Raw genomic sequence first — 12,261 nt, 5'->3', positions numbered from 1 at the left:
GGAAACAAAGTGCTAGCAAACTGGGGTGAGACATGCATTTGGAAGGAAGCCAGAGCTGAAGGTCTCTCCCTTTAGACGGTCCTCAAAGGACATTCCTTTCAAAACCCAAATTCGAGGGGCTGCCACCAAATGTGGATTCAATGAAAGAATCGGCCAACCAGGGACAAAAATCGGTGTTTTCAATGAAAATGGGTTTGCTGCGAAGGCCTCGTTGCCACTTTCTTGACCAAGATTTTCAGTGATTTGGCCGTATTTCAGTTTCACTAAAACCACTAGCCCTGTGGGGGGGCCTCTTGCCAGGGGCTCCCCTCCTCCCCCCAAGACCCAGGCACCAGCGCGGCAGTGAAGGCAGTACCTCCAACTCGTTCAGCCTCTGGATCCGGGGCGTGAAGTGGAGCTTGTCGACATCACATGCAAACGGTGGCTGCCAGTCCTGGGGACGAAGCAAAGGCTTTTGTTACAAGAATCTATAATTCTGGCATTTTAAAAATCGTTTCAATTAAAACCCTGGGTCCTAGGGTTTCAACGGATACTTCTAGGTTCTTTCCTTTCCTTTCCAGTCGTATTCGCTATAAACAAGACACCATGCCTTTAGCGAAGCTTGCCTGAGCCTCACTCAATGGTCCAGGTCTCACATACTGCAGGTTGAGGGGGAATCAGCCTGATCACAGCAGCTTGGACTCAAGAATGGAGCTTCAGCCCTGACCGGTGTGGCTCAGTGGATAGAGTGTCGGCCTGCGGACTCAAGGGTCCCGGGTTCGATTCCGGTCAAGAGCATGTACCTTGGTTGTGGGCACATCCCCCACAGTAGCGGGTGTGCAGGAGGCAGCTGATCAATGTTTCTCTCTCATCGATGTTTCTAACTCCCTCTCCCTCTCCCTTCCTCTCTGTAAAAAATCAATAAAATATATTTTAAAAAAAGAAAGAAAAGAATGGGGCTTCATTTGGCTCTACAGACAGACACCAGTTACCTGGTGTTCAATAAATGCTACTGAGCAACTAAAGATTCTAATTAGGACAGTTAATTTTTTTTTTTTACTTTATTGATTTTAGAGAGAAAGGGAGAGACATCGATTTGTTGTTCCACTTATTCATGCATTCATTGGTTCTTTTTTTTAAATTTTTTTTATTGATATCAGAGAGGGAGAGATAGAAACATCAATGATGAGAGAGATCCATTGATTGGCTGCCTCCTGCACACCCCTACTGGGGATGTGCCCGCAACCCAGGCATGTGCCCTTGACGGGAATCGAACCCAGGACCCTTGAGTCCACAGGCTGACGCTCTATCCACTGAGCCAAACCGGCGAGGGCCACTGGTTGATTCTTGTATGTGCCCTGTCTGGGGCAGGACCTCACAACCTTGGGGTATCAGGACGATGCTCTAAACCAACTGAGCTGCCCAGCCCGGGCAGGGCCCTCGGAAGTTACATTTAAATGTTGCTTTAGAGCTAAAGGTGAAAACCAGAAAATCAAAAGCTGACTGCTAAAAAGTTGCCAATCAAGACAACTTAGTGACAAGCCTTTGTAAACAAAGAGAAGACTGTTTAGTGAAGACACACCGGCTCCTTACTCAGATGATAACTGTAGCCTGGTTTCCCTTCATTAAGACGATACAGACACTCCCACGGCTTTAATGTTTAAATCCTTCCACCGACGACAGGAAAGAGGCAAGAAGAGACAGGTGTCCCTTTAAAAATACTCAGCTACTCCTATACCCAGTCTTGCCATGAGAAAAACATCAAATAAATTCCTACAAAATACCCAGCCAGTCAGTACTCCTCCAAACAAGGTCATCCAAAACAAGGAGAAGTCTGAGAAGAGCCTGAAGAGCCGCGACAGCTCCACGAACAGGGCAGCCTGGATGGGTCCTGCCCGCGGAGGGCCGCGGGGAAAAACGGAAATCTGAGCGCGAGGGGGATGAGGTAATAACCACGCGGTTCACGAAGTTAATAAAAGTTAATGAAATGACAGAGTGAGCCAAAGGGGCCTCCTTCAACTTTCCAGCTGCTACTGGCTACACAGAATTCTACTTTCTCACTTCATGGAGCAACAGGTGGGTAACTAGCCCAAGCCTTTACCACACCCGCCCCCGGTCCCACATGGCCTCTTCCCGGGAAGAGCGAGATCGGCATCTTTCCAGAGGCAAGCCTTTGCCTAAGCAACTTCCCCTTTTTACTAATACAACCATTCTCAGAGTTGTATTAGTACAACTCAGGGCACCCCCCTCCCTTTTTAAAAATATATTTTTACTGATTTCAGAGGAGGGAGAGACAGAAACGTCTATAATGAGAAAGAATCATCGATAGGTTGCCTCCTGCAGCCCCTCCCCACCCCACCGGGGATCGAGCCCACAACACAGGCATGCACGCTTCACCAGCATCACACCCGGACCCTTCAGTCCGCAGGCCAACACTCTATCCACCGAGCCACACCAGCCAGGACAGGACCCTTTTTAAACTTAAAAGCTGAGGACTTCAAAGAGCTTTAATTTGTATGAGAAACAGCTATTCATTTTTATCACATCAGAAATGAAGACATTTTAAAAATTCATTTATTAAGCAAAAAATAGTGGCATTGTTTTATTTCGCATACATTTTCCAATTCTTTGTATCTGGCTTAATAGAAATAAGCTGGGTTTTCCTATCTCCCACAGCCAATCAGTTGCAGCGTCAGTTGTCTTGGTTCAAGCATAGAAAGAAAAGGTGGCCACTGGCATCTCGTTGACAAGACGAGGTTCCCTTGGATCTGCTGAAAGGTCCTCCCAGGTTCTCAGCCCAAACTCGGAAACCAACTGCCCTCAGCGAACCCCTAAGGACTCCCCGTCCCATCTGTCCTTCCAGCAAACTGTCTACCCAGGTTTTAAAAGCAGCCTTTCATGTGCTGTCTCCTTTCACAAATCAGTCAATTCCTGACCTGTCTGTGAAGGGCCAACATCTTTACACACCACGTCAAACCAGTGTTCCCTAAAGTCCTGCCACCGAAATGATCCCGAAAATACCAACACAATCATCTGCAAACACGCGTGGTATTAAAATAACAAGGACCACAGGATCAGAACACTTGTGAAAATGGTGACTACAGATTGAACAGGCCTGGCAAAAGTATCAGTCCAGTTTCACAGAACGACTTACTTAAAATGTTTTAATTTCTAAATATTAAAGATTTGGAAAGGCGCCCTGCCCAGGCAGCCCAGCTGGCGGAGCTTTAGCAGGACCAGACGAGCTCCTCAAATTCAGCTGCCGGGGCTCTCCAGTGGTCAGTGAAACTGATGAGCCAGGAGTTTCCACACAAATGAGCCAGCCAACCAATAAACAGCACATGCAATGCCCAAGCTCACACATATTGATAAACTAAAAGAATGAAGGTATATTTAAAATTTTATAGACAGCCCTAGCTGGTTTGGCTCAGTGGATAGAGCACTGGCCTGCAGACTGAAGGGTCCTGGGTTCAACTCTTGTAAAGGGCATATGTCTGGATTGCGGGCTCAATCCCCAATAGGGGACGTGCAGGAGGCAGCTGATCAATGATTCTCTCTCATCATTGATGTTTCTATCTTTCTCCCTCTCTCTTCCTCTCCTAACTCATTAAAAGTATATTTTTAAAAATAAAATAAAATTGTATAGACAGCCCTCACTGGTTTGGCTCAGTGGATAGAGCGTCAGCCTGTGGACTGAAGGGTCCCAGGTTCAATTCTGGTCAAGGACACATGCCCAGGTTGCGGGCTCGATCCCCGGTGGGGGACGTCTGAGAGGCAGCCGATCCATGATTCTCTCTCATCGTTGATGTTTCTATTTCTCTCTCCCTCTCCCTTTTTCTCTGAAATCAATAAAAATATATATATATTTTAAAATCATAGACAAATAATAGACAAAAGACATGGTACGTTGAGCAAAACAAAACTCATGGACATGGACAACAGTGTGGGAATGGCGGGGGGAAGAGGGAGGTTGGAGAGGGTATAGGGGAATAAATGGTGATGGGGAAAAATTGAAATCTAGGAAAAAATTAAAAGAAGTGGTATGATGATGTCATATATGTGCATCTTAGGATCTTAACTGATTTCCCTGCAGTTGTGTTTGGATGGCCAGAGGGAAGCTGGGAGGGGAGATGAGAAGCTGGGTGACTTCTGGTATCGGTGCTGGAAGAACACCGAGTAGAATCCCTCAATCTGTCCTTTGACGGCTGTGACATCTCAGGCAAGTCACTGACCTCTCTCAGCACAGTCTCCTTACCTGTAAAACTGTCACACCTTAGCAACAACGATGAACACAGACCAGAAGCCAAATGCTCTTATTCCTACCCTAGGGTCCTTCCCACGGGACCTCTACTCTCTAACCAACCAACTTCCAAAACCAAATTACCTCGGATCTAAATCAAACTCTAAACCCTGCCCCCCCCCCATCCTGATGAGCAATGACCTGTTACGTAAGAAAAAGATGTATTTTTGCAAATGAAGGTTGGACAGCCTCAAGGTTAGTGTGAAAACACGTAGGTGCAGAGGGACCCAGAAAAACGGGTCTAGAACCCGCGACCCACACCCTGCACAGGCCCGACGCCAGCCTCCCCCGGAAAGCTTGGTGGCTCTTCTCCGTTTGTCCAAAACGTATCGTGATCCTGGCTAGGAGCCGCTCCAGAAGAACAAGCTGGGGATGCCTGGGATCTCCCAAACTGGAGGCTATACGTGCGCCCAAAATTCTCTTTATAGATCTCTCGCCTCCATCCCCTCACCAGAATGCAGATCCTACAAGATCCCGCTCTCCCTCCCTCCCAGTGAGAGCTGGCGAGAGGAGGCGGTACCATCTGGTTTAAATATTACCCAATGATGAGCTGATACAACCACACAGAAAATTGGGAGGATCCTGCCTTAAAGACCTTGTAATTATGTGGTTTTGATAGGGATTTGTTCTTTGTTTCTGCAGTTATGAGATTAGAGTAAAATGGCAATGTTTTAATCTTTAGTCTGGAGTATGCATGCCTCAGAGGAATATGCTTAATAAAAGCTCTAACCAAGTGTTCCGAGCACTCGAAGTTTTAGACTTTAGCTCTCTGAACATTACGATTTGGTCAAGCTGGTGAGAGGGCAAGAATTCACACAGGAATGCTCAAGAAAGCCGCTTAGCGGGAAGAGAAAGCTCAGCCTGATGCACGTTCACAACTCAGCTCCAACACTTAGATGTAGAACTTGACACACACACCACGGGAAGAACTGTTAACATGATGTTTAATACATCTAGAAAGCAGCATTAAGTAAATTTCTAGATTCAAGATAAAAACAAACAAAAAACCCTCTGGAAATAGAGTGTACTAGTATGTGGGTCCGCCTACGAGGCAACCAGGCTATGAGGCCCAATAACAGCAGGTTTATTTAGCAAAACACTGGAGAATGGGGTTTGTGTGACTACACAGAAGTTCTAATGAGCTTTTTTTGTTAAGTCTGCCTGAGAGTAAAGAATAACAATCCAGCCTGTGAATTTTACCCATCCCTGGCCTCTTCTACTTCCTCCTCACTTCACAAGTAAAATAACTGTAGAATATTTAAAACTCAATCTGTTTATCCTCCTGTCAGGCAACAAGTGGGATTCCACAGCATCCCAGCCATCCCATACTAGGGGCAATTAAATAATTTTAAACACTTCTTAACACAAAACTCACCAAATACAAACTCCTGCCTGTACACACACACTACAGTAAATACATGTCGCACACACGACCTGAAATAACTTATCACACTAATTTCCTAAGCACCGGGCACAGAAAAGCTCCGCCTAAGCCAACGGAAGAATCATATTCTGTATATTCGAGTTTGAGGCTGGGTGGGCTTTTCACTTCTCAAGTTTCACTTTTTAAAATCCCTTCACTACAGGAGAAAATGAGGGACGTGGATTTGGCACTAGCCCCTCCTGCTAAGTCTGCCCCCATTCTCCTAGCAGTAAGCCAATATGCTCTGGGTAAGCTCCTTGCAGCCATCAACTCCTTAACCGGACAGCAGCCCTAGGTCAGGGTCAGATCCCCTTATACTTAATCCGAGAAAAATAACTTTGTCCGATGGAATTAGATCCGAGATTCTACCCACTTATTTGTTTTTTAGATTTAGAAACAGTTACTCCTTCATCTGCATAAGAGAAACTGACTTTTAAAAACACATAAAAATCCACTCTCTCCCCCCTTGATAAAACTTTTTATACCAGCAAAATAGTACTTAAGTTTCACATCTGTTGTGAAATAACAGATTACCAAGTGAAACGAAATCCACAAGTTCTAAAAAGCATTCCCATGTGATCTTCTGCCTGGCACTGTTAACTAGTCTTTCATCGGAGAAATGAAGTTATTCTTGTGAGGGGAAGAGCACTTGGATTTTAGGGGTATCGACAGGAAATATTTCCCCGTGACCTGGCTTTTAACGTGCCTTTTATGTAGTTGGTGCCACCTACACGTCAGACAGCAGATCTGCTGAAGAGAAGCTGGGGTCCGGGCTGAAAGTCAGACCACCATTTTCCCGGAAAACAGCCTAACCACCTGGTCCAACTCATTGGGGCCTTTCAATTCCCATTTCCTTGAAAGTCCTTCCCAAAAGCGGCTTCATTCTCCTTCCTGGTGACTCCTGACTCCCAGGTCTGTCTGGTTGATAAAACCTGGCGGGTAGGACACTGGACAAACAGCAGGATGGAGAATGCCCTCCCCCCACCACCCCAAGCAGTGTCCCAAGAGGCGGCCGCGTTTCTACACAGGTTCCAACAAATGTGTAAAAAGGCAACAAAACCACCGACGAAAACTGAAATGCAGCCCTCATACTCCCTGGAGACTGGAACCCCATTCCTAACTGCCCGATCCCACCCACCCCAGAGAAAACAACCGTTAGGCCAACGGGTTCTCTTCAACAGTCACCAGTTCACGCCCAGCCCCAGTGCTGCCGTGTGCTTTGTTCTCTCCCATCCGGGAACGCGGCCGAGGGCACTCTCTCTTTCACGCTCATGCAGATGCGTGAATATTTCCATAATAAAAAGTGTTTCACTCACACCTGGAAGTGAAGGCTCTGGCCGAGAAAGTAACGACAGCTTATACCAGGAAGAAAGCTGATGATCAAAATAAACAGATGAACAGAGGGGATGAGGCCTGGCCAGGTCTGAGGGCGCCTGGCAATGATGCCTCACGAGGAATGGTCTACAAGGAAAGATTTAAATGCGTGTTGTTGTTTTTTAAAAAAAGGACTTACGTGAATGCATTAAGTCAAATTCCACATCTCTGTTCTAAACATCTTATAATTATGGCACAGAAAGGTCTCATTTGCCCTAGAACCGTGGTCGGCAAACCGCGGCTGACGAGCCACATGCGGCTCTTTGGCCCCTTGAGTGTGGCTCTCCCACAAAATACCACGTGCGGGCGCGAACATACAGTGCAATTGAAACTTTGTGGCCCATGTATAGAAGTCGGTATTTTGTGGAAGAGCCACACTCAAGGGGCCAAAGAGCCGCATGGGGCTCGCCAGCCGCGGTTTGCCGACCACTGCCCTAGAACAGCGATTCTCAACCTGTGGGCCGCGACCCCTTTGGGGGTCAAACGACCCTTTCACAGGGGTCACCTAAGACTATCGGAAAACACATATATAATTACATATTGTTTTTGTGATTAATCACTATGCTTTAATTATGTTCAATTTGTAACGATGAAATTGGGGGTCACACAACATGAGGCACCTTATTAAAGGGTTGCGTTAGGAAGGTTGAGAACCACTGACTAAAGCTTCTCACACCTCAGATTTTAAAATTCAGTTACAGCCTGGCTGGGTGATCCAGTTGGCTGGGGCATTCTCCGGACACCAAAAGGTCGTGGGTTCAATTCCCCGTCAGGGAAGATAGCTAGGTTGCAGGTTCCATCCCCAGTCAGGGCACATACAGGAGGTTATCGATCCATGTTTCTCTCTCATACTAACATCTGTCTGTCTGTCTGTCTCTCCCCCTGCTCCTCGCTCTCTAAAAATGAAAATAAGTCAATATACATATTCTCAGGTGAGGATTAAAAAAAAGTTCACAAGTGGGTATGGGTTTCTTTGGGAGTGATAAAAATGTTCTAGTACTGACTCTGTGAAAACATGAAAAATTGATGAATTGTACAGTATATGAATTATATCTCAATAAACCTGTTATTTTTTAAAGTCATTGTATGTTCTTCCTTCACTTAAGAATGTTTCTATTGATAAACCTTTTCTCCAAATGCCAAAGGTTTAACTTGGCCAAAGAATCACAGCCACAGAAAAACGCTGTGACGGACGCACACAAAAGTAGAAAGCCAGAGAAGGTTAGGCCAAAGTCCGTCAACCGGCCCTCGCGGTTCTGCTCAGTGGATAGAGGGTCGGCCCTTGGACCGAAGGGTCCCGGGTTGACTCTGGGTTGCAGGCTCAATCCTCAGCCCTGACCCAGGCGTGTGCGGAAGGCAACCAATCGATGTCTCTCTCATGTGCATGTTTTTTCTCTCGCCGTCTCTCCCCCTTCTTTCCGCTCTCTCGCAAAAAAAGAGGAAAAGAATCAATGGGGAAAAAATATTCTCCAGTGAGGATTAACAACAAAATCAAGCAAACTGAGAATCAGGGAGAATGATAGGCTGGGATGAGAGTGAGCAAGCTCCACATCACTAACACTTCTACGACACAAAGAAAGGATTTAGGCCTTATCCGCTCCTAAGGGTGGAACCAATAGGCTCATGCAAAGACGCTGACTGTGTGAAAACACTTAAAAGTTTGTTTTACACTTTGGCTACCGTGATGAAGGGATCAAATTAATGACCACAGGAAGTGAAAGTTGAAAAAAATGTGCCTCGTGTGCCACCTGGGGTTTGACTTAAATCCCTGGCGTTTGGACATTTCCGAAGGAGAAATTGGTGAAATCTTGCCTACCTATGGCCAAGTGTTTGGGGCAAGGAAGGAAGTTATTAAAGCATCAACTACATTCCCATCAAACTTGGGAGATGCAAACAGCGTTTACCGAGCAGTCAACTAGGTCTGCCTGATAGCTCCGTCCCTAATGACCCTCTCCCAGCACCACACAGCCACATGGCAAATGTACGTCCCCTTAAACAGACACCTAAGCACACCAAGGAGGAGGCGGGAATTTGTGTTTTAAAGGTAACAAACCAGGAGTCGGGTTCATTGAAGAGTAAAGAACCCAGCAGCCCAGGACACAGCCTGGTCATCCGACAGCTGATGGGCCTGGAAACAAAGGTCCACTCTCCTCTCTAAACTTCTCATTCCCTTAATCGCATGTGTTTTACTCTATTTCCACACGTTCCTGTGAAACGGCCCCCACGTTTCCAAGAGGAAGGCCGTTGAGGCCCCTCCCTCACGAGGAAGCAGCTACCCACTACCTGCCTGCCACTAACCGAGGATCCAAACAAAAGCAAACAAACGCAGTATAATCCCTGCCCTGACCCCCCAACGACGAACACCGTGTGAACAGCCACCCCTGTCCAAAAACCCAGCGAGCAAAACTCACCGAGCAGCAGACGTTATGTAACCACGGCCGCTCCCGAGTTACTGTTTCTACAAGATGAAGCCACTTGTTCCCAACGAGCTTCCGAAAGCACAAGTTTCTAAGACACTGTTTCCATCTCCAGAAGACCCCCCTCCCCGAGGGCTACCCGTCGGGAGCTGTTCCTCCTGGGATTCCACCCCCGAGCTCGGCCCCCGCCTCTGCCCTGGGCCCGGAGCTCCAGACAAAGGGGCAGCGAGCCCCGCCAGGGCCCGAGGAGCAGGGCCAGGTGCGGGGCTGGCTGCGGGGTGCCCTCTCCACACAAGATGGTGCCCTTCGTGCCGCCGCCGCACACTCTGCAGGGACCGCGATGCGCCTCGGAGCCAAGCTGGGACCCGAGCCCCTGACCCAACCGTCTTTGGGGGCAAAAGGCCATAAGAGGCGTCCAGGGAGCCGGGCCCGGGTTCAGCAGCCCCGTCCCCACAGCGCGACGCGGGCAGCTCACTCCCGGGCGCGGGGCTGCACGTTGCGGGGACCGAGAGCTCTAGCTGCCCGACGCCGCCGCGAAGCCCCCCGAGCGCAGCGAGCACCCTCCCCACCCGCGGCTCCGCGTCGGAACCGCGCGCTTTCGAGAGACCGAAGCTGGGCCGGAGCCAGGCCCGCGGCGACGCGTGCGGGTCCCTGCGCACCTCCCCGGGCTGCGCCCCGCTCCCCAGCCGTCCTCCCCGCCCCCACCGCGGCGGCCGGTAGTTTCCTGGGCGCGCAGGTCGGGTCCGACTGCAAACTTGCGAAAAACTACAGCACGGGGGTCGGTGTTTTAATGGGGGGGCAGCTGAGATCCGGGGTTCTCGGTGGGGAACCCGCTGAAAACAGCTCCCCAAACGCAGGGATCGCCGGAGGGAGTCGCTGCAACAGCGAAGGTCACGGCGGAGGCGCCCCGGGAGGACCGGGCGGGGGGCGGGGAGGCCGGAGGGCCGGTCCCTGCGGAGGGAGGGGCGGGAGGGGCGGGGCGGGGCGGGGGACTCGGCGGCGGCCGTCGCAGCGGCAGTTAAGCCCGGTCCCAATGGCCCCCGCCGTCCAACCGCCGTCCGGCCCAACGGCCCCTGCGGCCCACGAGGCGGGCGGGGTGGGGGTGCGGGCGCGTCCCGCTCGGGCGGGGGCTCTGCTCCGCGGACGTTGCAGCCGTTGGGGACCGTTTCGAGGGCCCCCACCGCCCCCGCCCCCGGCACGAGGGGGCGCCCCAGCCGCGGGCAGGGACCGGCCCGTCCCCGAAGGGGGTCCCGCCCGCCGCCGCCCCCGCCGCCCCGCCCGTCCCCCGGCCGCCCGCACTCCCGGTGCCGGAGCCGCCCCCGGTGCCCGGAGCCGGCCGAGCGCGGCCCAGGTGAGGCCGCCGCCGCCACACAAAGGACCGGCCGCCGCCATATTGAAACTTTGCTGCGCGCACGGGACTCCCCGGCGCCCCCGCGCCCCGCGCCGCCCGCACTTCCCCGCCGCCGGCCTCCGCGCCCGCCGCCCCCGCGCCCGGCCCGCGCCCGGCCCGCACTCACCGGCGGCGGCCGCACCTTGCAGATGCCCGTCTGCTCGGCGATGGGCCGGATCTTGTGGATGAAGGCGAACGGGTCGGCGAACTCCTCCCAGCTGGGCTCGAACACCGGGCACTCGGGCGGCGGCAGGAACTCGCCCAGCGGCCCGGGGCCCCCGAGCGGCGGCGCGGGGCGCGGGCAGGAGGGCGGCGCGGCGGCCGGCTCCATCGCCGCGGCTCGGGGGGCGCGGGACGGGGCGAGGACGGGGTCCGGGCTGCGGGCGGGGACGGCGGCCGGGCTGCTTAGCCTCCGCGGGCCTCGGCCTTCCTCCTCCTCCTCCTCCCCCTCCGCCGATGGCGGCACCGCGGCTGCGCATCCACGCTGTGCTCCTCCGCGCCGCGGCAGGAAAAGGAGTCCCGCCCCGCCCCCCGCCGCCCCCAGGGAGGCCGGGCCGGGCCCCGCGGTCCCGCCTCCACGGGCCCCTCCCTGCGCGCCCCGGGCCCTGCCTGCCACCGGCCGATCCCGGCGGAGGAGGAGGGGCCCTGCGGTCGCCTGGTGCCCGGGGCGTCGCGCCCGGTGCTACGTGCGGCGGGGGAGGTGCACCCTCGGGGGACCCCCCCCCGGGAGCACAGGCGCCCGCTCCCCGTGGTGACACCGAGGAGGGAGCAGAGGGTCGCCCGTCTGTCCTGGCACCTTCCTAAGAGCTGCCCCCGGAGGCCGGGCCCCTTGTTCCCATTTCACGGAGGAGGACGGCGAGGCGCGGGGTGGATGCAGCCTCTGCGGAGGGCGGGTGGGCGGCGGTGTCGCGGGGGAAGGAGGGGTCACCGGCCATAGGAGCGTGAGGCGGCTCGGGAGGGAGTGATGCGAGCGACGGGGGTCCCACGGGGGCCTGGGGGCCTCAGGATGACTGGGGGCCCGGGGTGCAGGCCTGCGTGCGCGCCCCGAGTCAGGCCTTGGGTCAGAGGGGCGAGAAGTCAGCTGGGCAGGGCCCAGGGTGGGCCCCCCCCGGACGTGGCGACTTGGAGGGGTCTCTGGTGCCGGGGGAGACCCCGCATGTCTGTGCACAATAAACAGCTCTTTATCGGACGCTCCTGCGGGTGAGGAAGCTCGGCCTGCGTTAGTCTGTCCGCTTATCTGCGCTCCACAACCATCCTGCGGGGTGGGAGCTGCTATGTCCCCATCGCGCAGAGCAGGCCACGGCGCACAGAGGTTTTGAGCCATGAACACGCCAGGCGCTTCTTTATTGGGGGGGGGGGGGGGGGGGGGGAGTAGGGT

At 53.0% G+C, this 12,261-nt stretch overlaps 1 protein-coding gene across 3 annotated transcripts in view; it reads right to left on the bottom strand.

The window, feature by feature from the left end:
* Window positions 1–11,361, bottom strand: part of KDM5B (lysine demethylase 5B) — a 34,676-nt gene extending 23,315 nt beyond the window's left edge. The window contains exons 1-2 of one of the 3 annotated variants that reach the window (XM_036354673.1): window positions 11,026–11,361; window positions 356–433 (exon numbers count right to left, since the gene is read on the bottom strand). In XM_036354673.1, the coding sequence (XP_036210566.1) occupies window positions 356–433; window positions 11,026–11,214 (267 nt within the window). In that variant the 5' untranslated portion in view covers window positions 11,215–11,361. Of the gene's footprint in view, window positions 1–355; window positions 434–11,010 lie in introns of all 3 variants that reach the window. The other 2 variants (XM_036354674.1, XM_036354672.1) reach the window with 2 other exon arrangements.
* Window positions 11,362–12,261: the final 900 nt, after the last annotated feature.

This window comes from Myotis myotis, unplaced genomic scaffold (assembly GCF_014108235.1).
Source record: "Myotis myotis isolate mMyoMyo1 unplaced genomic scaffold, mMyoMyo1.p scaffold_m19_p_21, whole genome shotgun sequence".
In the NCBI taxonomy this organism is placed as follows: Eukaryota; Metazoa; Chordata; class Mammalia; order Chiroptera; family Vespertilionidae; genus Myotis; species Myotis myotis.
This window is presented reverse-complemented; position numbering and strand designations above follow the sequence as displayed.